This window comes from Ornithorhynchus anatinus, chromosome 18 (genome assembly GCF_004115215.2).
Source record: "Ornithorhynchus anatinus isolate Pmale09 chromosome 18, mOrnAna1.pri.v4, whole genome shotgun sequence".
NCBI classification, from domain to species: domain Eukaryota; kingdom Metazoa; phylum Chordata; class Mammalia; order Monotremata; family Ornithorhynchidae; genus Ornithorhynchus; species Ornithorhynchus anatinus.
In genome coordinates this window covers 44,402,265-44,428,518 of record NC_041745.1, presented here as the reverse complement: position 1 = coordinate 44,428,518, position 26,254 = coordinate 44,402,265, and the positions used below count along the sequence as shown (strand labels likewise).

At 62.6% G+C, this 26,254-nt stretch overlaps 3 protein-coding genes across 5 annotated transcripts; 1 reads left to right on the top strand and 2 right to left on the bottom strand.

Annotated features, from left to right (window-relative positions):
• Positions 1–2,449: 2,449 nt before the first annotated feature.
• LDLRAD1 (low density lipoprotein receptor class A domain containing 1) lies at positions 2,450–7,180 on the bottom strand. Its single transcript, XM_039914640.1, has 6 exons — positions 7,094–7,180; positions 5,348–5,486; positions 4,217–4,357; positions 3,415–3,555; positions 3,074–3,202; positions 2,450–2,765 (listed from the first exon to the last, which is right to left on the bottom strand). The coding sequence occupies exons 1-6, from the start codon at positions 7,178–7,180 to the stop codon at positions 2,617–2,619; spliced, it is 786 nt and encodes a 261-aa protein (XP_039770574.1). The 3' UTR covers positions 2,450–2,616.
• A 1,561-nt stretch (positions 7,181–8,741) lies between these two features.
• On the bottom strand, positions 8,742–20,452 carry TMEM59 (transmembrane protein 59). The gene is made up of 8 exons (XM_029046726.1): positions 20,220–20,452; positions 13,834–13,939; positions 13,197–13,291; positions 12,864–13,016; positions 10,704–10,785; positions 10,316–10,400; positions 9,460–9,568; positions 8,742–8,907 (listed from the first exon to the last, which is right to left on the bottom strand). The coding sequence occupies exons 1-8, from the start codon at positions 20,376–20,378 to the stop codon at positions 8,752–8,754; spliced, it is 945 nt and encodes a 314-aa protein (XP_028902559.1). The 5' UTR covers positions 20,379–20,452; the 3' UTR covers positions 8,742–8,751.
• A 364-nt stretch (positions 20,453–20,816) lies between these two features.
• TCEANC2 (transcription elongation factor A N-terminal and central domain containing 2) lies at positions 20,817–25,159 on the top strand. 3 transcript variants are annotated; one of them, XM_029083003.1, is made up of 5 exons: positions 20,817–20,876; positions 22,808–22,956; positions 23,321–23,462; positions 23,904–24,022; positions 24,221–25,159. In XM_029083003.1, exons 2-5 carry the CDS (start codon positions 22,855–22,857, stop codon positions 24,407–24,409), a joined length of 552 nt encoding a protein of 183 aa, XP_028938836.1. In that variant the 5' UTR covers positions 20,817–20,876; positions 22,808–22,854; the 3' UTR covers positions 24,410–25,159. The 3 variants fall into 3 exon arrangements, with proteins under 3 accessions (XP_028938836.1, XP_028938834.1, XP_028938835.1); XM_029083001.1 differs by having other exon boundaries at positions 23,904–24,097; XM_029083002.2 differs by having other exon boundaries at positions 20,841–20,888; positions 23,904–24,097.
• Positions 25,160–26,254: the final 1,095 nt, after the last annotated feature.

The window sequence follows — 26,254 nt, the reverse complement described above, 5'->3', positions numbered from 1 at the left end:
TTTCGGGAATCGGGGCACCGCGGGGGGCGCGGCGGGTCTTGCGGGGGCCGATCAGCGAGGCACCGGGGCCCGGCGGATCCCCGAGTCTTTGTGAGTCCCGTGGCCGAGCTTCGATCCGCAGAAGGACCGGAGCCAGATTGGGGGGTCAGTCCCCTGCCCGTGCCCGGCTCGGTCGGGGAGGCAGAGGCCAAGGGGGCGAGGCAGGCAGCGGTGTTCTGGACAGGTGGTGGGTCAGCTGGCTTCACAGACTCAGAACTTGTGCTGCCGCCGCCTCCTCCCTCCTCTTCCGTCCAGTTGGCAGGAACCAGCGTCTGGGCCTGCTGCCGCTGCTGTTCAGTGAACCCTCGCCCGGAAATCAGAGGGCCCTGGGCTAGGCGCCCTCCTTGTGCCCTGCCTCCCGTTCCGCAGTCTCTCCGGGATTCCCTCCGAAGCCCCCACCCAGCTGGCCGCACGTTCTGCCGGGCCAGTGCCCCTGGACCGGTGACCCAGAACAGGTCTAGCGGCCAAGGTGCTGACGCTGCTTGCCCCCTCCGGTCCCACCATCGGCCACGGGGCTTGGGTCGGACGTGGTTCGCCCCGGCCTCCGGCCTGCTCTCTTCCATCGTGGGCTGCCTCCTTCTTCGGCCCAGCCTTCACGCTGAGGTGGGGGCGAATGGGGCCCCCGGACCCGTTCCGGGAAAACTGCCGGGCTGTCTGTCCACTGGCGGGACCGGGCCTCAAACCGGCGACCCAGGAAAGATGAAGCCTTCGGTGTCCCAAGTTGAGCTGCTTCTGATGGGTGGGCTTGGGAGCGGGAGGGAGGGTCCACGGAGCCCCGTACCCAGGAAAAGGGCTGTGCGCCTAAAGAGTGTGCCCCGGGTCCAGGGAGAGAGCCGTATGCCCAGGAAGTGGGGCCCAGGTACAGAGAGAGCTGTGTATCCCCAGAGCGGGCCCAGAGGGAAAACTACGTAACCAAAGAGAGGCAATCAGTGGTACTTACAGAGCATTTATTGGGTGCAGAGTACTGTTCTGAGCTCCCGGGAGAGTACAGAACACCGAGTTGATAGGCAAAATCCCTCACCTCAAGTAGTTTATACTGGGGGAGACAGACCTAAAAATAAATTATCGTTAGGGGGAGCGGCAGAGTATAAGGCTAAAGGCGTGGGCGCCACAAGGGCCGAAGGAGTATCGGATGCTTACGGGGTACGCGGCCAAGTGCAGAGCCGATGCAGAAGGGAAAGCGAATAGTGTGGGGGAAATGAGGGAGACGTGAAGGGGGAGGGAATTCCCGGCAAGAGGGAGGACGCGGGCCAAGGGGTCGACGGTGAGAATGAGGAGACGGAAGCAACGAGCGGGTTGGGAGGGACTTGCGTAGGGCGGCCGGGATGCAGAGAGGTGTGTGTGAGTGGGTGTGTGTCAAGGCAGGACCTGGTTTGGTGCAAACAGGGAGGGCTCCCTGGAGGGTATGGACTTTGGAAGTGGGGGAGGGAGAGGTTCCCACAGGGGGGGCGGGGAAGGCGAGCCCTCATGATCAACGGTATTGAATGCTCGCTCCGCAGAGCACCGTACCAACCGCTTGGGAGAATACGGTTATCTCGTTACCTACGGTCCTCCCCTCAAGATATGCAACTTCAGGGAAGTCCCCAGCCACTCTAGCGTCTCCCACCGCTGCCGTGACCTGGGGCAGCCAGACCGTGGTTAAACTCAGAGGGGACGGGACCGGGGGTCCAGGAAGGCCCTGAGAACCCCGGGCTCGTGGAAGGAGGCTGGAGAGGTTCGAGCGGGTGGGGTCGGTTGGTGAAAACGGGGACCTCGGTGGCAAGAGGGGGGTTGACCCGCTGGATTAAGGACTAGCAGGTGAACCCTGACCAAACTCTTCATTAAAGAGATTAGACCTTTAAACTGGAGTCTGGGAGGATAACAGGTCACTGTCCACCGAGGGCCGGCGCGCCGACTGGGGGAGTGGCACCCTCTTCCCTGGCAGGAGCTCCGGGGGCCAGCTGAGCCTCTCGCTCAGTCAGCCGTGATGGGTCACTCGGGAAAGAATGGTCCTTGCTGGGTCACTAGGGGAGAGTGAGGGGTGGACAGAGGAGTCTCAGAGGTGTGGGGTGGTCTGTGCCGGGTCACAAGGGGGGAGTCAGGGATGGAGAGGGGAAGAGTCAAGGATTTCGAATGGCCTCGGCTGGGTCACTACAGAAGCCCCCTAGACTCAGTTCAGGGTGGGTAGGGAACTCGTCTCCCTGCTCTCGTATGGTACTCTCCCAAGTAATCATAATGATTGTAGCATTTGTTAAGCGCTTTCTACGTGCCAGGCACTGTGCTGAGCGTTGGGGTAGATACAAGATAATCAGGTCCCTGTTGGGGCTCACAGTCTAAGTAGGAGGGAGAACGGTTGTTGAGTCCCCATTTTGCTGAGAGGGAACTGAGGCACAAGAGAAGGTGAGTAACTTGCCCACTGAGTAGAGTGCTCTGCGGCCAGTAAGGGCTCAATAAATACCACGGATGGAAGGAGAGGGGAGAGTCAGCCGTGTCGGTCTACCCCTGACCCTGAGGTTGACCGGCACTCAGTTCCTCCAACCGTCCTGGTGACGACGACACCCGTGGGCCGGACAGGTGGGGTTGTACTGCCGAGGGCCGTCACGCGCGGGTGCAGACGAACTCGTCCGACCAGTCGCTGCAGTGCTGGACTTGGTCCCGGCACAGGTGTCGGGGGACACACCCGCAGAACTGGTAGAAGGTGGAGGGGCAGGGCCACCCCTGAGGCCCACAGGGTGGACAGTCGGCACCTGGAGGGGGGAAGGGGGCTGAGCTGGAGGGGGGCAGGCAAGGGGAGGGGCCCAGCCGAGACACGGGAGGGAGGGGCTCCTCCTCCGAGCCCTCGCTCTTGGCTCCCTGGTCATTCGGGCCCGCCCCCCCCCCCCGGGCTCTGCAGGGGCTTCTGTTATTTGTCCCCGAGGTCCCCCTCCTCCTGCTACACGGCCACGTTCCGCCGGTCTCTTGCTGCGTCCCGGAACCGGCCCGTACTCTCCCGGGAGCCCGGGGCACGGAGGCCTATTCCCCTTGCGCCCCCGCCTCCGGGGGGCCCGAGACTCACGGGGTCCGAGCTCATCGGAGCAGTCCCCGCAGTGGTTGACGCCATCGCAGCGCTGGTCGGCGTACACCCAGCCACCAGGGCGGCCGCACGAGAAAAGCAGGAACCCGGGGAGGCTGCGCGGAGGGTCGTCTGTGGGAAACGGAGGCGGGGGGCCTGCGCCGAAAAGCCCGGGCCAGGCCCCGAGACACACCCCTGCCCCTCAGGCCTTCAGACGCCCCCGCGGCGGCCCCCGGCCCTCACCACAGGGCGCCACGTCCTGGTCCTCCCAGCGGGCCCGGTCCCCCGACCCTACAGCTCCCGTCCCCCACCCCCCAGGCTCCCCCGGCGTCCTCGACCCTCACTGCACAGCGCGTGGGCCTCGTCCTCCCCGCGGGCACAGTGTCGGAGGCGGTCGCAGACCTTCCGGGCCGGGATGCAGGTCTCCCGGTCATCGCACAGAAAGCCCGTCCGGTTCTCCCTGCTCACGCAGGCCCGGGGCCCTGGAAGGGAGGGTCAGAGGTCACCGAGCCCCGGGCCCCCACAGTGGAGATCAGAGGTCACCCAGGTCGAGGCACCGGGGCTGCGCAGGCAGGGTTTGGCCGGGGAGGGGGAACGACACGGGCCCTTCCCCTCGGCCGGGAAACGACCTCCCATCTCCCGGGCGGGCCGGCGGGCCGGCTCCTGTCACGGGGTCAGGGGAGGGAGGAAGGGAGGGGGGCTGTGGATCTAGAGAGGCGGCCAGGGCCCAGCAGGGTTAAATGAGAAGCGGCACGGCCTAGTGCAGAGAACACAGACCTGGGAGTCGGAAGGACCAGTGTTCTAATCCAGGCTCTGCCGACTGCTTGCTGCGTGACCTCAAGCAGGTCACTTAACTTCACCGTGCCCCAGTTTCCCCAACTGTAAAACGGGGACTCGCTACCTGTTCTAGTTCCTACTTAGACTGTGAGCCCCATGCGGGTCAAGGACTGTATCCGACCTGATTGACCTGTACCTACCCCAGTGCTCAGAACAGTGTCTGACACACAGTAAGCGCTTAACGTGAACCCTTGAAGACGGAGAGACAAAAAACGAGGCCGGCCTGGCTCCGTCCCCACCCCGTCCGGCTGTGCAGGGTCGGGGCCGGGGGCACAGGGGTCGAGGTGGGAGGCGGCAGCGGGGCCTGACCTGGATCCGGGGTGGGGAGCCCGAAGCTGGCGAAGAGCACGGTGGCGGCGGCGATGACCCCCAGCAGCAGCCCGGCGGCGGTAACGACGCCCGCGCCTTTGCGGCTGCAGCAGGCCGGGAGCCGGGGCTCCCTCCGACGGTCTGCCCCCGGACACGACGCGAGGGAGAGGTCACCCCGGGCAGCGCGGCGTCGGGCCTCTGGCTCGACGCGGGCCCCGTCCCCTGCCCCCCGGGACCCCCGGCCTCCCAGGAGGATGGGCAGGGTGAGGCCACCGTAGTCCCTTAAGGCTGTCAGCTCCTCGTGAGCAGGAATTGTATCTACCGACTCTGCTACATCAGACTCTCCCAAGAGCTTAGTACAGTGCTCTGCACAGTCAACACTCAATAAATACCACTGATTGATTGGACTGCTCTATTGGCTGCGGAGTGAGGGGGCAGAGGTTGGGAAAGAGGATGAGGGGAGATGGTGGAGAATCAGTCGATATTTATTGAGCCCTGGCTGGATGAAGCATTGTACTAAGCCCTTGGGAAAATACAAGGGAACGGAGTTAGTAATAGTAACAGACCCAAACGTGCCCACGAGGAGCTTACTACCTAGAGGGATCTTGTGACTTGGGGGAAAGGGCTGGACAAGGGGAGCAGGGAGTGAAAGGAAGGGAGGAGCTGCAGGGGGTGAGGGGAGGGGGCTCGGAGGGCGAAGGGAGGGGCGGGGCCCACCCCAGAGGGGCAAGGGATGGGCAGAGGTCAGGACAGGGCAGCGGCGGGAGCATGGAGGGCCAGGGCAGATGTTTGAGGGGATGGGGTGTTACCTCCTTCCCCGCGCAAGGGCGGGGCGGGACCCCCCAACTCTCCATCCAGCCGCTGCTGTGACGCGAGTAGAAGCCGTGGGCTACTCCGGCTGGCCCCCTCCGCCGGGCCCGGGCATACCCCAGCCCGTGCCCCCGCACGTACCCCCGTCCCATCGTACCCCAGCCCGTGCCCCTGCGCCGTCCCCTCCAAGCCTTTACGCGTCCCACCCCCAGCGGTGACCGCCTCCCGCCCCCAGCCCGCGCCCCGGTCCGGATTCCCTTGGGAACTAGATTTGCGGGTGGGGCTTCCCGAGGGTCCTGGTCTCGACCCTGCTCGCTTTACCTGTGGAGAAACCCTGGTCATGGGCAGGCCCCGATCTTGCGGCCGCTTCGTGCCCGTCCCCAAGGGCGGCACACGGCCGGTCGGGTTGCCGGTATGTTTCGGGGTGTGTTCTGGGGTGGGCGGGCAGGAGGGGCCGTTGCTAGAGTGGCGGGGGGGTTGGGGGGGAAGGCGGGAGATGCACGGACAGCGTTAACCCCCTCAGTACCCAAGTCGACATCCAAGGAATGGTGGTTTTGCGGGGCCGGGGTGGGGGAGACAAGGAGATAGGGGTGGCCACCTGAGCTCACACCTCTCCCCGTGTCCAGCAGAGTGGCTTAGTGGAAAGAGCATGGGCTTGGCGGTCAGAGGACCTGGGCTCTAATCCCAGCGCCGCCACTTGTCTGCTATGTGACCTAGGGCAAGCTGCTTCGCTTCTCTGTCCCTGTTACCTCATCTATAAAATGGTGATTAAGACTGTGAGCCCCATGTGGGACCACCTCATTGCCTTGTATATTCCCCAACACTTAGAACAGTGCTTGGCACATTGCGAGCGCTTAACAAATACCATAATTATCAGCACCGGGCCGGGTCAAGGGAGACGAGACGTGACCGCAACTCGCCCGCCCAAGCCCCGACACCCCTTTCCCCAGGATTTTTAACTACGAGTTTCAGTAGGATCCACAGCTGGGTGATGACGGCGGGGAGCCCCGGTGACGGCCCCGCGGCCCGCCGGCCTGCCGCCCTCGGTTCCGTCCTGGCCGGATGCGGCCCGCCTGCTGCCGCGGCCCTCGGCCCAGCGGTCCTCTACCCTCAGCCGCCCGGGCCCGCCGCTCCGAGGCGGCTCCCGGGATGGCGGGCCCCAGAGGGGCAGGGATCCCACCCGAGACGCCCCTGTGGACCTGAGGGTTCCGCCCGCCCTGTACCCTAATACCTCGACTTGCTCCAGGGCTTTGGCTCCGCCGGTGCTGGCCCACGTCCCTTAGGGGTCATTCGGGTCCTCACGGCACCCCCGCCGGCACACGGTTTTATCCCCTGTACCACTGAGGAAACTGAAGCCCAGACAGAAGACCACCAAGGCCAGGGCCAGCACCAGGTCTGGAAAGGGAGTTTCCCACCTGGGCTGAAGAGACCCCCAAATGGGGTGGTCTTTGGATGGTCCTTCCCAGTCCTCGTTCTCCCCCTCCTCTAAAGCCCCTGGCCCTTCTGACTCCGTTCTCAATGACAGGAACACTTAAGATGACTCTAAGCTTGTGAAATCGCTCAACCTAAATCACAGAGCACTCCTGGGACCTCAAGGCAAGCCTCCACTCCCCCCAACCCACTACAACATATCCAACTGCTTCTTTAACACATTCTCTCTCACACACACACACACACACACACACACACACACACACATTCAATCATATTTACTGAGCGCTCACTTTATGCAAAGCACTGTACTAAACACTCGCAGTAGCACAATAAACACACACACCCTGCCCACGATGACAACCTCTCGCTCTCTCCCTCACCAGAGACAGACACTACTATAGTGACATTTGTAAACCATCTCTCCTAGAAGCCCACCCCATCCCCTCACAACCGCCACTTCAACACTTCCACCTCACCTGACCACTCACTCACACCCCCAGGCCCTCGCACTTCTATCATTTAGACCCACGGCTTCCTCGTACCCGAAAATGATTTTAATGCCCGTCTCTCCCTGCCAGACTGCCAGGTCCCCGGGGGCAGGGAGATCCTATCTACTAATCCTGTTGTACTCACCCGCTGCTCAGACGATCGTTGAGCGACGAGGGCAGCAGACTGACCCAGATAGTCCGATCCTTCAGGGGCCGCCTGCTCTGCCCCCATCCCCACCCTCCGCGGCAGCCCCCGCGCTTCCTCCCAACCCGTCCACCGCTCCGGGACCCCGTGGCCGGCGATGTCACGCGGGCCGGTCCTCTCCTGGGCCGGCTGGGGGGGGGGGCCCGGCGGGTCCGGCTACGCGGCGAAGCATTCCGGGGAGCGGGCGAGGACCTCGGAGGGGAGGCGGGCAAAGCCCACGGGAAGTCGGGATTTAACAGGATAGCGGTCACAGCCGGCGGACACCCGGGCGACGGGACACGGCAGACATCCCGCCACGAGGGGACAGAGGTCGAGGAGTGGACCGCCTGGGGCCCGGACCTTTCGCGTGCAGGGGGGGAGGTCACCTGTCCAGGTCCCACATCGAGGCGGAAGGTCGGATAAGACGACGTGGCGTTATGCCTTCCTCCCCGAGCCCCCCACGATAGGTGCTGGGCCACACGTGGCTTTATCCGGATGCCGATTGCACTTTTCTTTCTCTTCCTCCCTCGACGGAAGCCGGCGGCCCGACCCCGCCCGGACCGCACTGGCGGCAAGGTGCCCTGCCCGTCGGCACCCGACGGCCAAACGGCATCTGCGCCGCCCACCCATTATGAGAGTCAGCGGGGCCGGAGAGGACCCCTCCCCTCAGCGTCCCCCTCCCGTTCCCTCTCCACCCAGAGGGGCGCGGTCCCCAAGGGAGCCGCCGGGGCCGAGGCCTGACGCCGACACGGAGAGACGGCGGGTCTCCCTCGCCTTCCCTCCGCAGATCGGTCCGCGGGACCGGCCACCCGACCGATGCCCGGGTCGGGGAGCCGGCGAGGGTTTGAGCCGACCGAGGTGGGAAAGAGATTAAATGGGGGAGAGGTCTGTCCGGCCACTAAGGGCCCAACTCAAGATGCGATCACCGGCCCATTCCTGGTTCCTGGCCAGGAAGGCCCCCCAACCCTTCCAAACCCCTGCTTTGCTCCAAGGGACTCCGGAGCATCGAAGCCCTGGGAGGTGCCAAGCAGGCCAGAGCGGGAAGAGAGGCCGCGGCCGCCGCCCCTGAAGGGGCCGGGCGAGGGCGGAGAGAGCCCCCTCCGACCCGACCGCGCGGGAGCAAGCTCGGTTCCTCGCCGGGCCCGGGAAAGAGTTTCTGCACACCGCGTGGGACAGACACCGCTTTAATGATTTCCGTTTTCAGCTCAAGCTAGCCCCCCTTCAGTGGCCAATCTCAGATTTGGGGAGCCCCGATGGAGCTGCAACATCACCCCCGGCCCGCCTTTTTTTTTTTTTTAACCCCCTGTGGGCCGGCAGCCCGCCAGGACCACGTGCTTACGGTCTCGGCAGACAGCAGAAAGAGAAAGCGCGGTCGCAGGCACCCGCGACAAGCGGCTACAGCTACGGCGGATGAGACGGCGGATGGCCGCCGCCCCACCTCCCGGCCGTGGCCGGAGGGCGCGGAGGGCCCCGAGGCGGCGGCCGTCCCCGTCCCCGCGGGGCGCCTCCCCCCCAACCCGAACCCCGCCACACCCCAGAGGATCCCCCCCGCCCCTCCCACCGCCCGCAACGCAGAGTCACGATCTGTCGAAATGAACTCCGGCCCCTGTGAAGCAAACTTAGATTTCCGAGCGAGCCAGATCGACTTTGGCGGGGAGGGGCCCCGCTTCCCCCGGCTCCTCGGCCTGGCAGCGCACCACCAGCAGGGCCGACGCCGGGTACCGGCTCAGCTTGGGCGAGTTGGCCGCCTCCCAGTCTCCGTAGATGCTCAGCTTCTGCAAGACAGCGAGGGGGTGGCGGCCGTCGCACCGGCCGGCCCTCCCCGGGGGCGGCTCCCGTGCCCGAGGTCCGCCTCGATCTTCGGGGGGGTTCGAGGTTTCAGGCCCCCGCCCAGGAGCGTCCCCCACACAGCGCTCTGCGCACCGTGGGCCTCTGCGTGCGGCAGAACCATCACCACCACCACCGGGAATGGCAACGCCACCCCGGACTTCCCACTCAGCTGGGCGGGACCGACGGGACCCGGCGCCCGGGGCCCGCGGACGCCCAATCGGAAACCTGGGTCCCAGCGGACGCCCGGCCCCAACCCGAATCCCAGGGCCCGTCTCTCCGGGTTGGGACACGGCCCCAGCCCGTCTCCAGCACCACCGGCACGCCGGCCTTCAACGGACACAGCGGCTGGAGCCCCGTTACAGGCAGCGTTCCGACGGGGCCGGGGAGACGGGCGCCCCCGCTCCCAAGGAGGACAAACGCACACCCCTCCGGGAGCCAGAATCGGCACCTCGGAGCCGACTGCCGAGCCTCGCCCTCGGGTCCCCCCGCCGGCTCACCTCCGTCGGCACGTACTGTTCCACCGCGGTGGCGACGGTGGCGCAGCAGATCCACAGCAGCACCAGGACGGACAGGACCAGTGTCGTGGTCAGGATCCAGCCGGAATTTCTGCATCGGGGGCAGACGCAGTCACCAGAGGCTGGCTCGGCTGAGCTGGGAAATGGGAGGCCGCCATACCCCGGGGGCACCCACCCACCCGCCCACTCACTCGCGCACCCACACGTGCGCAACGCTGCCCGGCCCCCATCTTGGAGCAGATCGCCCTAAGCCACCAGGGTGGCGCCAGCGGAGGTCCTCAAGGGCCAGGACGCCCAGCCCAAGGCTCGGTCGATGCCGGGGAGGGGGTGGGATCGTCTGGTCTTCTCTATGAGAGAACCAAGGTGGCCCCGTGATCTCAGCCCACGCCCTCCGGCCCTCCAGCGGGGCGCCAGTGGGGGACTGCCGCTCCTCGGAGGGAAAACGCTCCGCTTTTCCTCCACTGGGAGAGCAGGCAGTCCGCCCCACCGGTGCCCGGGGTTGCCCGGTCACGTCAGGCCAGGTTTACGGCCCGCAGTGGCTCCCTCTCGCTGCTCCGTCCCCGGCAGTTCACAGCAAAAATCCCTTCCTCACGGACCAAGATAGGCCCGGGTCCAACCCCCCGCGCGGCCCCCTGATCTCCACCATCCCCGGTAGGCTACGGAGGCACAGCGTGTGGTGGTATTGGCTGGGATGAGCTACGGCACAATAAGCCCCAGCGGGCCACGGGACACCACGGGCCAGTCACGGCATTTCCCGCTCGGAGGACCAGTCACGGGGACCTCGGCCTCGCGCTCAAGCCCCCCTCCACTGCACCGCCGACCCGCGGGGGCTACGTACATCGAGAGGCATTTGAAAAAGCTGCCGCCGTTTTCCCCGTCTTCCCAGGAGCCTCTGCGCGTCTGCGAGCTTCCCGGCTGCGGTGCTGCGGGACCCGAGAAGGCGTGCTCCGGTCGGCGCTCTCTACCGAGCGCCCGCTGAGCACCGGGCGTGAGGCCGAGCTCTTGGAAAGGCTTGGCAGAACCAAGAAAGGAACCCTCTGTCCGCCCTCCAGGAGCTGCCGCTCTAAGCCTCGGGGAGTCTAACAAAAGCTGGGCTCAAAGTCGACTTCGGGAAGGGCGGGGGAAAAAGGTTACACGTTTCCCGCCGAATTCGGGCCATTCTGCCGAAACCGGAGCGACACGCCGGCAGACGCCGTACCGACTTCGGACAAAGAGACCAGATTTACCTGCCGCCTTGTCTGCAGAGGAGTCGCGCAAATCTGAGGTTTCCTCATCGAAAGATGGGGCAAACTGGACCTCGGGCTTCGACTGAAAAATAAGGCAGTCGGGCAGTCCCTCCTAACGCCCGACTCCCTGCAGGCCGCGGGCCGAGAGCCCCGGGAAGGGCCCGCCGGCCGGGAGGACTGCCCGAGCGGCCCCGACGGGCCGGGGGGGCCCTCCCCGGCCACCAAGAGGGTCCCTGAGGCCGACTCCTGGAGATATCAGGCCAAACTCGTCCACTTCAACTTGATCCTTGTGTGCTTTAACTCTGCTCCCTCCTCTGCCTGGCAAAATTATTTCTCCATCTTTGACCCTCGTGCCCACCGCCCTCGCCAGTTGTTCCAGATTCTTAACTACCTCCTCAAACTCCGTCCCCCCGCCTCCCCCATCTCTTGCCCCAATGACCCGGCCACTTACTTTATTGAGAAAACCTAATCTATCAGGTATGATCTCCCTAAAATCTCCCCCGCCGCTCCATCTCTCCCATCGTTCCCAGCAGTATCTTAAAAAGAGATGATAATAATAAACGGTATTTATTAAGCACTTATTACGTGCCTGGGACCGTACTAAGGACTAGGGTGGATACAAGCAAATCGGGTCGGACGTAGACCCTCTTCCACCTGGGGCTCACAGTCTTCATCCCCATTTTACAGATGAGGGAACTGAGGCACAGAGAAGTTAAGTGACGTGCCCAAGGTCACGCAGCAGGCAAGTGGCAGAACCAGGATTGGAACCCAGGTCCTCGTGACTCTCAGATCCGTGCTTTATCCAGTAGGCCACGCCGCTTCTCTCAAAGTCCACCCCCTCCGTCCGCACACCCGACCCCCGTCCCTTCTCAATCTGTCGAATCACTTGCCCCCCCGAACTGCCCCCTTCGACCGTTCACTCTCCGATGGCTCCTTGCCCACTGCTTTCAAACACATCCGAGTCTCCCCTATCCCAAAAAACCCTCCCTTGACCCCACCGGTTCCCTCACCGTCTCATCTCCCGCTACCATTCCATCACTAAATCCTGTCGGTTCAACCGTCACCAAAATCCACCCTATCCTCTCCACACCAACTGCCACCACGATAAGCCGAGCACTCATCCTAGCGCACCTCCATTTCTGTGTCGGCCACCTCGCTGACCTCCCAGCCTCCTGTCTCTCCCCGTTCTAGTCCAGACCAACCTCTGCTCCTTGGGTCATTTTTCTACAAAAACGCTCAGCAGTACCTCACCTCGCTACTCTCCTACTCGTGCCGACCCACTTACCGCACCTCGATCTCATCTACCTCACCCCGACCTCTCGCCCCCGTCCCGCTTCTGGCCTGGAACGCCCTCCCTCTTCGTATCCGACGGACGACTGCTCTCCCCCTGTTGGAAGCCTTACCGGAGGTACACGTCCTCCAAGAGGCCTTCCCTGACTAAGCCCCCCTTTCCTCTTCTCCCTCCTTTTCACGCTGTCTCGCTCCCCGTATTCGTCCCCACTCCCGGCCCCAGGGCATTTACGCGCCTATCCGTTATTGCTTTATTTCTGTTAATGTCTGTCTCCCTCTCTAGATCGTAAGCTAACTGTGGCCAAGGGAAGTGTCTGTTATACTGTACTCTCCTCAGCACTTACTTAGTACCGCGCTCTGCACAGAGTAAGCTCTCAGTAAATAGGACCGGCTGACTGTTAGAAAAATGGATTCACCCCGGTACCAGGGACCAAGGCGGCCGGCGTGGGGTCCCGGTGACCCTCCCCTTCGGAGGGGGCGGCCAGAGGCGGCCGGCGGGGCAGGAGCCCCAGGCCCCGACGTCCCTTCTTTCCACACGCCAAAGGGCCGGCAGGGGAGCCGCCCGTCGACTGGCTGCCTCCCTGGGACGAGGCAAACGCCCGCCTTTCCGAGAGCCTCTCTGCGGCCCCGTGACCACCGCTGATGCCCGGGGGTCCCGGCCACCCCGGCCGGGGGCAGAGTGGGGGCCGGGTCCCAGTCACGCCACGGGGGGTGATGGAGGGGAAGGCTGAGGCCACCCTTGGCCTCCCGGGTGAAGCTCTAGGGCGGCCAAGGAGGGGACGATTTCGCCTGCAAGGTGGGAGGCGGCAGAAAGAAAGGAACGGCCTCGGCTTGTCCGGGGGGGCCGGGTTGGGGGCCTCGGGGGGTCACCTGGAAGATGACGATCTTGCCGTCGTCTGCTTGAAGGTAGAACGTCCAGGAAGAGGAGATGAGACTCTGGGCCGAGTCCATGACGTCGCTCCAGAAGGATCTGACCAGCGTCAGAGGGAAGAGGAGGTGCATCCTGGGCGTCAGGGACATCAGCTGGAGGACCAAAGGGGAGGGGACAGGGCATCGGTGGCCCGGCCCGCGCGCAGCTTGCCCAAGGGCTTCCGGCCCCCGCGTTGCCTTCCCCGCTCCCCCGGGGCTCTCGCCCCCGATTCCCCGCCGCCGCGCCCGAGCCGGTGCTCCCGGTCCGGCCCCGGCCTCGCCCCGGGGCCTCACTTGCTCTTTCCTCAGCTCGGCGGAGGGCAGCTGGTTCTGGCAGCCGAGGTGGCAGGCGAACTGCTCGTCGGCCGGGGGGTAGGCTTCGGCGCACGCTGTAAGGAGGACCTCGCCCGTCAGCGTCCCCTCCGCCCTGTGGCCCCGGGGGTCTCCCTTCCCGGCCCGGACCGCCCGCTGGCCCTCTGGCCGGCCGGTCACCTCTGGCGACGGCGGGGGCCCCCCCGGACCCACCACCCCAGCAGAGGCCGCGCTGGGGCAACCCTGTTACGGCCCAGCGGGCTCAAGGCCTCGCCGGGCGAAGGGCCGTGCCCCGCCCCCGAGCCCAGCGCCCCCCGCCCCTCGAAGGGCAACCTTCCCTTGTCGAGGCGCTGACCGGGAGCTCGGCCCAAGGCGTCTCGTTTCCTCGGATTACTGGGGAGATTCCATTTTGGTGGAGCAGAAGCTGGGAGCGGGAGGGGTGTCGCGGGAAGGGGCCCGGAGGCCGACCGGCATCCCCCCGGCCCGCAGACCGAGTCCCGGAGACAGGAGAGGTCTGGAGGGCAGCCGCGGGGGCCCCCCCGAGACCGTGTGCCGGCGGCGGGCCGGCAGCCAGGTGGCTCCGGGGTCCGGCCCCCAGGCCCCAGACCGGCCTCCTTACCGGATTCACACTCCCGTTTGGTCCGATTCAAGTCGCTTCCGTCATCCACAAACTGGCAGATGGAGAAGAGGCGGCAGCCCCTCTGACACGCAAACAGCTCCTCCTCCTGACGGCGGAGGCGGAGGGAGGTCTGCTCAGGTGGACGCTCTCTCCCGCGCCCTGGGGCCGCCCGGGGTCGGGGGAGGACCGAGTCGGTCAGACCCCCCCTCGGCCGGGGTCGGCCCTCTCCTCCCGCCGGACTCCCGGCCCCACCTCCCACCACACCGCAGCTTCTGGTCATGGCTGAAGAGACCGCGTAGGGCGGCTCTCTGGTCTCCCTGTTCCTCCGAGCCCCACCTTCACCTCCCCTAACCCCTGCCCCCTCACCATTCCCATTTCCCCACACGGTCCCCGCCTCTGCCCGACCCCAGTTCCTGCTGGCACTATCCTAGCCTACGGTGGGCACACGGGAAAACTGGTCAGGAAAGGACGGAATTCAACCTTCCCACTGCCCCTTCGAGGAAAAGCTGCTGGCCGGACCAAGGAGGGAGACGGCAGAGGGGTCGGTGTCCCCCTCGGGGAGACCAAGAGGCCCGGTCAGCGCAGATAATAATAATAATAACGCTGGTATTTGTTAAGCGCTTCCTATGTGCAGAGGACTGTTCTCAGCGCCGGGGTAGATACAGGGTAATCAAGTTGTCCCTCGTGAGGCTCACAGTCTCCATCCCCATGTTACAGATGAGGTCACTGAGGCCCAGTGAAGTGCCTTGCCCACAGTCACATAGCTGACAAGTGGCAGGGCCAGGATTCGAACCCATGACCTCTGACTCCCAAGCCCGGGCTCTTTCCAATGAGCCACGCTGCTTCTCTGGGCAGATGGCTGAGCCCCGTTCGAAGGGCGGCACAGATGCCCGGCCCGAGCCTTCCGTGGCCGTGGGCACGAGAAGCAGCGCGGCTTAACGGAACCGGCCCGGGCCTGGGAGATGGGAGGACCTGGGTTCTAATCCCAGCTCTGCCACTTGCCTGCTGTTTGACCTTCCTCATCTGTTCTCCCTCTTACTTAATAATAATAATAATGTTGGTATTTGTTAAGCGCTTACTATGTGGGGAGCACTGTTCTAAGCGCTGGGGGAGATACAGGGTCATCGGGTTGTCCCACATGAGGCTCCTGGTTAATCCCCACTTTACAGATGAGATAACTGAGGCACAGAGCGGCGAAGTGACTCGCCCACAGTCACCCAGCTGACAAGTGGCAGAGCCGGGAGTGGAACCCGTGACCTCTGACTCCGAGGCCCGGGCTCTTTCCACTGAGCCACGCTGCTTCCCCGAAGTGGTACTTGGTGGTTGCACACGGTCCCTGCCCAACACGGGCCTCGCAGCCTATCTTGTATCTCCCCAAGCGCTCAGTACAGTGCTTGGCACACGGTAAGCACTTAACACATGCCACCACCATCAAGGAGGGGTAAGCGTCTCCAGCGTTACTCCGCCCACTGAGCAGTGCCCCGGCCCGATCGAGTGCGGGAGAACTAGTCATCATAATGAAGGAATCTAGTGAGCGCTTAGTGGGTGCTAAACGCAGTGCTCAGGGCCGGGATAGATCTAGGGGGTCAAGGTCCACAGAGAAAAAAGAAGAGGTAATAATAATAAAAATAACAACGACGGTATGTGTTAAACACTTACTCTGCACCTAGCACTGTTCCAGGGGCTAGGGTAGATACAAGATTAGCAGGTCCCACCAGGGGCTCCCATTCTAAGTAGAGGGAGAACGGGCATTGAGTCCCCATTTTACAGATGAGGAAACCGAGGCACAGAGAAGTAATAATAATAATAATGTTGGTATTTGTTAAGCGCTCACTATGTGCCGAGCACCATTCTAAGCGCTGGGGGAGATACAGGGGAATTAGGTTGTCCCACGTGAGGCTCACAGTCTTCTTCCCCATTTTACAGATGAGGGAACTGAGGCCCAGAGAAGCCAAGTGACTTGCCCACAGTCACACAGCTGCCAAGTGGTAGAGCGGGGATTCGAACCCTTGACCTCTGACTCCAAAGCCCGGGCTCTTTCCACTGAGCCGCGCTGCTCCTCTGAAGAGAAGTGAAGCGACTTGCCCCAGGACACGCACAGAAGGCAAGTGGCGGAGGCGGGACTTGACCCAGATACTCTGACTCCCAGTCGCGAGCTCTTTCCACTAGGCCACACTGCTTCACAGGCACCTCATTCACTCATTCGATAGCACTTATTGAGCGCTTATATGTGCGGAGCACTGGACTAAGCGCTTGGAACGGACCATTCGGCAACAGATAGAGACCATCCCTGCCCAATGACGGGCTCACCTTATCCCCATCCTACAGACGAAGGAATGGGAGAAACTGAGCCGGCAGGCACGACCCCTGCCCGCCGAGAGCTCCCGGTCTACTGTGTGCAGAGGGCTGTACTGAGTGCTCGGGGAGAAGACAGTCAGCGGGAGCAATTCCTGCCCTCGAGGGGCTTCCGGCCTACCCCGGCTCTGCCACTCGTCAGCCGGGTGACCGTGGGCCAGTCCCTTAACCTCTCTGTGCCTCAGTCACCTCATCCGTCAAATGGGGATTTAGATTGTGAGCCTCACGTGGGACAACCCGATGACCCCGTATCTCCCCCCGGCGCTCAGAACGGTGCTCGGCACACAGTGAGCGCTTAACAGATGCCAACACTGTCGGTACTTGTGTGCAAAATGCTGTACTGGGCCCTTGGGAGAGGACAGAAGGGTTCGTCAACACCAGCCCTGCCCTGAAGGAGCAACAGGCTCAATGAAACACTGAGTCACTGAAATCAATAAGAGGAAGAGGGAAGGAACAGAGACGGTATAAGGAACATGTACACAAAGGGGAGGGGCAGGAAGCCCGGCACAGAACTGCTCAAGTGCCAGTAGGAGAACAGGTCGGGGAAGTGAGGGGGTAGTCGAGGAAGGCTTCCTGGGGGAGACGGGATCGGTTTTTTCCAAAAAAGAAGGTTTGGAAGGCGAAGAGAGCGACGGCCTGTCGGATATTATGGGGGGAGGGAGGCAGGATGTGGGCGAGGAGTCGAAGAAGAGATAGAGGAGAAGTTGGAGGAGCAGCGTGGCTCAAGCCCGGGCGTGGGAGTCAGAGGTCGTGGGTCCGAATTCCCGGCTCTGCCACTCGGCAGCTGTGTGACTGTGGGCGAGTCACTTCACTTCTCTGGTGGGCGTCCCCTCGATTCTATTTATCGTGATTAAGCTGTCTTGCTTCTGTCCGTCCGTCTCCCCCGATCAGGCCGTGAGCCCGTCGGTGGGCAGGGATGGTCTCTATCTGTTGCCCAATTGTACATTCCAAGCGCTTAGTACAGTGCTCTGCACAAAGTAAGCGCTCAATAAATACTACTGACTGATTGATACTCTGTGCCTCAGTGACCTCATCTGGAAAATGCAGATTAACTGGGAGGCTCACGTGGAACAACCTAATTCCCCTGTATCTCCCCCAGCGCTTAGAACAGTGCTCTGCGCATAGTGAGCGCTTAACAAATACCAACAGCAACAACAAAGCAGCGTTGCTCAGTTGCTCAGCGTTGGGAAGCAGCGTGGCTCAGTGGAAAAGAGCCCGGGCTTCGGAGTCAGAGGTCATGGGTTCGACTCCCGGCTCTGCCACTTGTCAGCCGTGTGACCGTGGGCGAGTCACTTCACTTCTCTGTGCCTCAGTTCCCTCATCTGTAAAATGGGGATTAACTGTGAGCCTCACGTGGGACGACCTGATGACCTTGTATCTACCCCAGTGCTTAGAACAGTGCTCTGCCCATAGTAAGCACTTAACAAATACCAACATTACTAACAAAAAGAGATAGACAAGGTGGAGGTACAAAGAGTAGGCTGTATGCACCATGGCCTAGTGGCAAGAGCCCGGGCTTGGGTGTCAGGGGATGTGGGTTCTAATCCCAGCTCTGCCACGTGTCTGCTGTGTGACCTTGGGCGAGTCAGTTCATTTCTCTGGGCCTCCGTTACCTCATCTGTAAAAGGGGGATTATTATTATTATTAATAATAACAATAATAATAATACTAGCGGTATTTATTAGCACTTACCGTGTGCCAGGCACTTTACTAAGCACTGGATGACGACCGCGAGCCCCATGAAAGACAGGGATTGGGTCCAACCTCATTACTTCTATCTACCCCAGCGCTCGGAACAGCGCTTGGCACATAGCAAGCACGAATTACTATTATTCTCAGACTGGAGGGAGAGGAGCCGAGGGGGCAGGCGGGGCCGTAGAAGGGGCTGGGGGCGGGGGAGGAGCCGGGAACTGACCGGGGAAAAGAGGTGATCAATAACGGTCAGCAGCGTGGCCTAGTGGCAAGAGCCCGGCCGTCAGAGGTCGTGGGTTCTAATCCGGGCTACGCCACTCAGTGATAAGAATCAGAATAGTGTTGGGATGTGTTAAGCGCTTACTATGTGCAGAGCACTGTTCTAAGCGCTGGGGGAGATACAGGGTCATCGGGTTGTCCCCTGTGGGGCTCACAGTCTTCATTTTCCAGATAAGGTCACTGAGGCACCGAGAAGTGACCTGCCCAAGGTCACAAAGCTGATACGTGGCGGAGCCGGGATTAGAACCCACGACCTCTGACTCCTAAACCCGGGCTCTTTCCACTGAGCCACGCTGCTTCTCTAATAAGAACGTTAGTATTTGTTGAGCGCCGACTATATGTCAAGCGCCGAGATAGATACGAGGTGATCAGGTCGCCCCGGGGGGGGGGGGGGGGCTCACGGTCTTCATCCCCATTTGACAGAGGAGGTCACCGAGGCCCAGAGAAGCGAAGTGACTCGCCCAAAGTCACACAGCAGACAAGCGGCGGAGGCGGGACGAGAACCCATGACCTTCTGCCTCCCAGGTCCGGCCTCTAGCCACGACGCCGGGCTGCTTCCTCTCCGCTTCACTCGTCTGCCGTGTGACCCGGGGCAAGTCATTTCACTTCTCTGGGCCTCAGTCGCCCCATCTGCAAAAGGGGAGATGGAGCCTGCGAGCCCCGGGTGCGACAGGGACCGGCTCCCTCCCCATTACCAGAAGCAGCGTGGCTCAGGGGAAGGAGCCCGGGCTCGGCCGTCCGAGGTCACGGGTTCCAATTCCAGCTCTGCCACTTATCAGCTGGGTGACTTTGGGCCAGTCACTTAGCTTCTCTGGGCCTCAGTGACCTTATCTGTAAAATGGGGATGAAGACCGCGAGCCCCGCATGGGGCAAGCCGATGACCTCGTATCTACCCCAGGGCTTAGAACAGGGCTTGGCACACGGCAAGCGCTTGAATGCCATCATTTGAGAAGCAGTGTGGCTCGGCGGCAAGAGCCCGGGCTAGGGAGTCAGAGGTGGTGGGTTCTAGTCCCGGCTCCGCCCCCCGCCAGCCGGGTGACTTCGGCCAAGTCGCTTCACTTCTCTGGGCCTCGGTGACCTCCTCTGTCAAATGGGGATGAAGACCGGGAGCCCCACGGGGGCCCACCTCATCACCTCGTATCTCCCCCAGCGCTCAGAACAGTCCTCGGCACATAGTGGGCGCCTAACAAATACCAACATTATGATTATTCTTCTCTGGTCCTCAGTTCCCTCATCTGGAAAACGGGGGTGAAGACTGCGCGCCCCAAGTGGGACCGCCTGATGACCTTGTATCTACCCAGCGCTTAGAAAGGGGCTCGGCACACAGTAAGTGCTCAATAAATAGCAGCGTTATTATTATTACCATCTTGTTTGCACCCCCCCCCCAGCAAGGCTCGAGAAGCAGCGCGGCTCAGTGGCAAGGGCCCGGGCTGGGCAGTCAGAGGTGGTGGGTTCTAATCCCGCCTCCGCCCCTCGCCAGCCGGGTGACTTCGGCCAAGTCGCTTCCCTTCCCTGGGCCTCAGTCCCCTCCTCTGTCAAATGGGGATGAAGACCGGGAGCCCCACGGGGGGACCACCTCATCACCTCGTACCTCCCCCAGCGCTCAGAACAGTGCTTTGCCCATAGTAAGCGCTTAATAACAATAATGTCGGTATTTGTTAAGCGCTTACTGTGTGCAGAGCACTGTTCGAAGCGCTGGGATGGACACAGGGTCATCAATCAGGTCGTCTCCCGTGCGGCTCACAAAGGAACAAAAACCATTATCAGGCGGAAAACGGGGATGAAGACCGCGCGCCCCAAAGGGGACCATCCGATGACCTTCCATCTCCTCGGCGCACAGTAGTACGTGCTTAACAAATACCGGCATTCTTTATTATAATAAGCCACTGTAATTCGATCTCGTTTCGTCTAACAATGATAATAACGCTATCGTAGGTGGTTTGGCGCTCCCCGCCCCCCCGCAGAGGCCGGGCCGAGCAGATGTCGGGGTGTCGGCGGCGGTTGGTCCCTCTTGCCGGAGGGGCGGGGGGCGGGGGGCGGGCGCTGGAGGGGGGCCCTACCTTGGGGTAGGTGTGCAGCGGGTAGGTGAGCTGGCAGCCCCGATGACACGACGCCGTGTCGCCCAGGAGCGAGCCGAAGGCGGCGGCGGCGGCGGCGGCGGCAGACCCTCCCGCCACGACGGCCAGCAGCAAGGCCAGCCGCGCCCCGGGCCCCGACATCTTGCAGGCCTCGGCCCGAACCGCTGTTTACTGGCGGCGGCGGCGAAGCGCCCCCCCCGCCCCCGCGCCTCCTCCTTCTCCTCCTTCTCCGCCTCCCGCCTCGCTTCCGGCCGCCGCCAGGGGGCAGCGCCACCTGCTGGCTGGTCAATGGGCCGCCGCCGAAGGCGCGCTTTGCCCTCTGGGGGTTGTAGTTCTGGCGCCCCCGGGGCGCCGAAGGGGAGAAAGGGGGGGGAACCCACTCATCGCGAGATGTGGTCTGACCAAAAGGCCGCCGCCGGGGCGCGCTTTGCCTTCTGGGGGTTGTAGTTCTGGGGGCTTCCGGGATGCCGAAGGGGGGGACCCACTCATCGCGAGATGTGGTCTGGCCAATCGGGCCGCCGGGGGAGCGCTTTGCCTTGTGGGGGATGTAGTTCTGAGGGCTTCCGGGCTGCCCGCCCGCCCGCCCGCCCCGCGGCCACTCCGTCTAAGGACCGGCCGGCGACCACCGGCACCGACGGAGTAAGTGAGCGAGTGAGTGCCCGAAAGGTCCGGCCTCACCGGCCGTCAGCGGCCCGGGACCCGGGTCCTCGTCGATGGTCATTCATTCATGCATGCATGCATTCATTCAGTCGTATTTATTGGGCGCTTACTATGTGCCGGGCACCGTCCTAAGCGCTTGGGATGGACATTTCGGCAACAGAGAGAGACCATCCCTACCCAACGACGGGCTCACAGTCTAGAAGGGGGAGACAGACAATAATTATAATAACGTTGGTATTTGCTGAGCGCTCACTAGGTGCCGAGCACTGTTCTAAGCGCTGGGGGAGACACAGGGGAATCAGGTGGTCCCACTTGGGGCTCACGGTCTTCATCCCCATTTGACAGAGGAGGTCACCGAGGCACCGAGAAGTGAAGTGACTCGCCCAAAGTCACCCAGCTGACAGGTGGCAGGGCCGGGATTCGAACCCATGACCTCCGACCCCAAAGCCCGGGCTCTTTCCACTGAGCCAGACATCGATAGCATCAAAATAAATAATAATAGTCACGGTGGTATTGGTTAAGCGCTATGTGGCGAGCGCTCACTCTGCAACGGATAGAGACCATCCCTGCCCAACGACAGGCTCACAGTCTAGAAGGGAGGGAGACTGAGCCAGAACAAGTAGACGGGCGCCAGTGGCATCAAAATAAATAAAAATAGTAATGGTGGTGTTTGTTAAGCGCTTATAATGTGCCGAGCACTGTTCCAAGCGCCGGGGTGGGTATCGTGATAATGGTGTCCTGTTTTCGTTTCGTTCTGTTTCGCTCTGCCGGCCGTCTCCCCCGATTAGACCGTGAGCCCGTCACTGGGCAGGGATGGTCTCTCTCTGTTGCCGAATTGTACATTCCAAGCGCTGAGTACAGTGCTCTGCACATAGTAAGCGCTCAATAAATACCATTGAATGAGTGAGTGAACGAATACAAGATCAACAGGTTGTCCCACGTGGGGCTCACAGTCGCAATCGCTTAGAACGGTGCTCGGCACAGAGTAAGCGCTTAACAGATAGCAACGCCGTCGTTATTATGATCATTGGCCTCCATTTTATCGACGAGGTAACTGAGGCCCTGAGAAGTGAAGCGACTTGCCCAAAGTCACCCGGCAGACAAGTGGCGGAGCCGGGATTAGAACCCTCGACCTCTGACTCCCAAGCCCGGGCTCTGTCCACCAAACAGAGGGTGCTTAGTAGCCCTGCGGGTGGTGAGATGCCCGGGGCGGAATCTCTGTCGTCACGACGACGGGTCAGGTGCCCGGGGCCAGCCTCCTTGCCCCCACAGGTGGTCGGATGTCCGGAGCCCGGGCCCTTGTCCCCGCTGGTGGTTGGATGTCCGGGGCAGAAGCGAGCCGACAGATGCCCAAGGCCGGGGGTCCTTGCCCCCGCAGATGGGCGGATGTCCGAGATCCGGATCTTTGTCCCTGCGGGTGGTTGTATGCCTGGGGCGGAACTCTTTGTCCCTGCTAGTGGTCGGATGCCCAGGGCTGGGCGTCCTTGCCCCCACACAGGGTCTGATGCTTTTCACACAGTAAGTGCTCAAAGAATACAATTGGGAAAGGACCTGGAGATTCCCGTTCCTGGAGGAGGTCAGATGCCGGGACCCGTGAGGCCCCCTTCCCACCCCCCGCCCTACCCCTCAGATGCCTCCGCTTTTTGTTTTTTCAAATGGTACTTGTTAAACGCTTACAATGCGTTAAGCACCGTGGCGGGCACTGGGGTGGGGGCGATACAAGCTGAGCAGGTTAGACACGGTCCGTGACCCACATGGGGTTCCCAAGCCTAAATCTCCCTTTTGCCGAAGAGGGAAGTGAGGCCCAGAGAAGTTAAGAGACTTGCCCAAGGGCGCAGAGCAGACAGATGGCAGCTGCAGGATTAGAACCCAGGTCCTTCTGACTCCCGGGCCCGTGTTCTCTCCACTAGGCCGCCCCCAGGACTAGCGAATCCGCCACCGGCGAGCAGCCGGCCGGATGGATAAGTTTGTCATCCGAAAGCCTCGGGGGCGGGAGAGTCCCCAGAAGAGAGCGCCCGAAGAAAAGGTTTACAGGCAAGCCACCCTGGAATCGCTGAAGGTGAGTGAGATGAGACCCCGCCCAGAGGAGATCGGATCCCCAGGGGGCCAGGGCTGGGGCCAGGAGGGTGTCCTCACCGGTCGTAATAATAATAATGTTGGTATTTGTTAAGCGCTTACTATGTGCAGAGCACTGTTCTAAGCGCTGGGGTAAACACAGGGGAATCAGGTTGTCCCACGTGGGGCTCACAGTCTTAATCCCCATTTTACAGATGAGGGAACTGAGGCACAGAGAAGTTAAGTGACTTGCCCACTCGTACCTGGGTGGGTGCCCCTCCCCCTTCGTCGGTGCGGGCCCCGGGCAGGGCGAGGCCTTCCGACCGAAAATGGCCCCTCCTACCCAAAGTGACCGCTCCTCTTTCCAGAGGGTTGTGGTCGTGGAGGACGTAAAGAGATGGAAGTCAATGTTGGAGCTCCCCGGCCAGAGCGAGGAGGTCCTCACGGAAGCCTTGAGGGAGCTGAGGAAGAAGATCCCCTCCAAAGAGGTGCTCCAGTCCACCCAGATAGGTGCGGTCCATCGTGCCCGTCCCTAAAATGATGTGGGGGGGTGGGGGGGGGAGGAAGGGGAGGTGGGCTGAGCCGGAGCCCCGCCCCCACCCCGGGTGGACAGAGGGCCCGAGGGGTCGGTCCACCGGGCTCCCCCGTCTGTCCTCCTGCGCTCAGAACCGAGATCCGGGGGTTTTCCAGCCGGCGGCCGGCCCCTCCCTCCCCCCTGGAATGAGGGCGAGTCTCCGCTTGACCCGGGACTCCATGATACCTCCGGGTCAAGGACCCCGCCGGGCCCGAAGCCCGTGAACAGACTGGGGCTGCGGCTGAAGGCCGGGTCCAGAGGTCCCCGCGGGCCCCCTCAGTCCTGGGCCTCGCACCCTCGACCCTCACGGGCCCCGGCCGGCTCCCCGTGGCCCGGGAACGGGAGCTGACGCGAGCGACTCGGGCGCCGTCTCCCAGGTGACGCCGTGAGCGCGATGCGTGGCCACCCAGCCCCGGCGGTGGCCAGCCTGGCGCACGAGGTCCTCGCCGCCTGGGAAGCATTCCTGGCCCATCACGCCAACAAGCCTTGCATCGAGGTGCGGAGCGATTCCGGGACGGAGGGCCTCCGCCAGAAGGCCCGGGAAATGCTCTCCCGAGCCCTGGAGCTGGAGGTACCGGCGGGGAGGCCGGCGGGGAAGCCGACGGGTGGGCGGGCGGGCGGGCGGGCCGGGGGTCGAGACCGGTCTGCCGGGGCCCTGCCGCCTGCGTAAACTGGAGGTGTTGCCGTGGTGCAGGAAGCTGACCCGTTGGCCGAAAGCGTCGAGCGAGAAGCCTTCCACCTGTGCTCCCGCCTGGTCAGGGGCCCGTACCGGCGGACCGTCCGAGCCCTGGTCTTCGCGCTCAAGCACCGGCCCCAGCTCCGAGCGCAGCTGCGGAGCGGATCGCTGACCGTCGGCGCCTTGGTGCGGGACCACCGCAAGTGACAGCGGGCCGCCCTTCCCCTCCCCACCTTCCAACCAGACAGGCGGAAGGGCCTGTGGATCTTCTCCCCGCGGTGGCTCGGTCTCCGACCGGGGGAATCCCTGAGAGCAGAGGTCCGGCCCGGCCCGGCTCCCCGCCTCGGACTCCGGGACGGTCCGGGCGCGGGCCGTCGCCGAGCGGCGGGGAGGGTGCGGCGGAGAGGGAGGGGAGGTCCCCGGGATCGGCCGGGGCCCCGGGGGAGAGGCCGGGCATCGAATCTCACACTCCCGCCCTGGTTCCACAGCTGTCTCAGGCCCAAGGACGCAGCCCACGGGGAACACGCCCGGGATTTTAGGGATGGGACCTCACTGCTTTTGAAAATAAATGGGGCCTTGTGAATTCCTAGGCCGGAGAGACCACGTCTCTCCCTGGAAAGGAGTCGCTGCCACTTAGAGCATAACCGGGGAGCGGCTGAATCCCCGAATCCCTGGTCCCGACTTGTTTTACGCTCCACTCCGCCCCATCCAGGGGTGTTGAGGCTGACCGAACAATCACCATTCCTGCACCGTGGCTCCTGCGGCTAGTAGAATACAGTGCTTGGCACAGAGTAAACATTTAATAAATACCACAATACCGGGCCGTAAGATGACAGCTGGTTGGCCAGGGCGGGAGCCGGGGAAGCAGGAAGTGCTCAGGTGAGACCACTGAACAAATAAGTGGTTAGTACAGTGCTTTCCACACAGCAAGCGCTCAATAAATACCATCGAATGAAAGTCTCTGAGTTTGAGATACTCTTTGAGCGGGGGATAAACCCAGCACATCTGTGCACGCATGCCAAGGAAACGATACGCTTCTCGGTCACCTTATCAACAGACACCTCGTGTTGGGCACACAGTAAGTTTTCAGTAAATACCACCCGATTGACCGGATTGATCCTTGAGGGTGAAACGGCCGAACGGATACCGTCCGGCAATCCAGGTTCGAGGCCCGGATCTGACCCTTCCCATCGGAAGGGTGCGGCTGCAGGTCTGCACGGATAAAGAATAACGGTCACTGGAGTGGTGCTACGTGCCGAACGCTGTCCTAAACGCTGGAGCGGAGGAAAGTTAATCAGGTGCGACACAGACTGGTGCACGGGCCTCCCTTGGGTCTGACCTCGAGGAGGGGGGTCCGCTGTCTGTGTCTTCTTGGCCCACGGCTCCCGCGCCGGTCACCGCCTGAGGGAACGGGCCGTCCTCTAGGTCCCCGACCCAGCTCCCCTGCTGTCCCCCCTTGCCGTCCCCACCTCCTTCATTATTATTATCATTATTAAGGTATTTGTTAAGCGCTTACTACATGTCAAGCACTTTTCTAAGCGCCGGGGTGGAAACAAGCATATCAAGTTGCACGCGGTCCCTAACCCACGTGAGGCTCACAGTCTCAATTCCCATTTTACAGATGAGGTAACAGAGGCGTGGAGAAGAAGTCACTTGTCCAAAGTCACACAGCAGATAAGTGACGGAAGGAGATTAGAAACCGTGACCTTCTGACCTCCAGGCCCATGCTCTATCCGCTAGGCTCTGCTGCTGCGTCCCCCTGCCATCCCCGCCATCCCCGCCGCGCCCTGCCTGGGCCTGCCCCAACCTGCCCTGACCCGCTCCCGGCTCCTCTTACCAACCGGCACCCAACGCAGGGGGTGAGGGGTGGAGGAGCGGGGACGTGACCCCCAAAGTCATCACCACCCAACAGATCCCACGGTTTGGCCACTTCAGAGCCGGGGCGGGGGGTTGGGGGCGTCTCAAAGTAGTGGGGGTGTGAAGAGAGAGTGACCGCCGGACGCTGGAGTCCAGCCCGAAGCCACACCAGCCCGGCAGCCTAACGCCGAACGG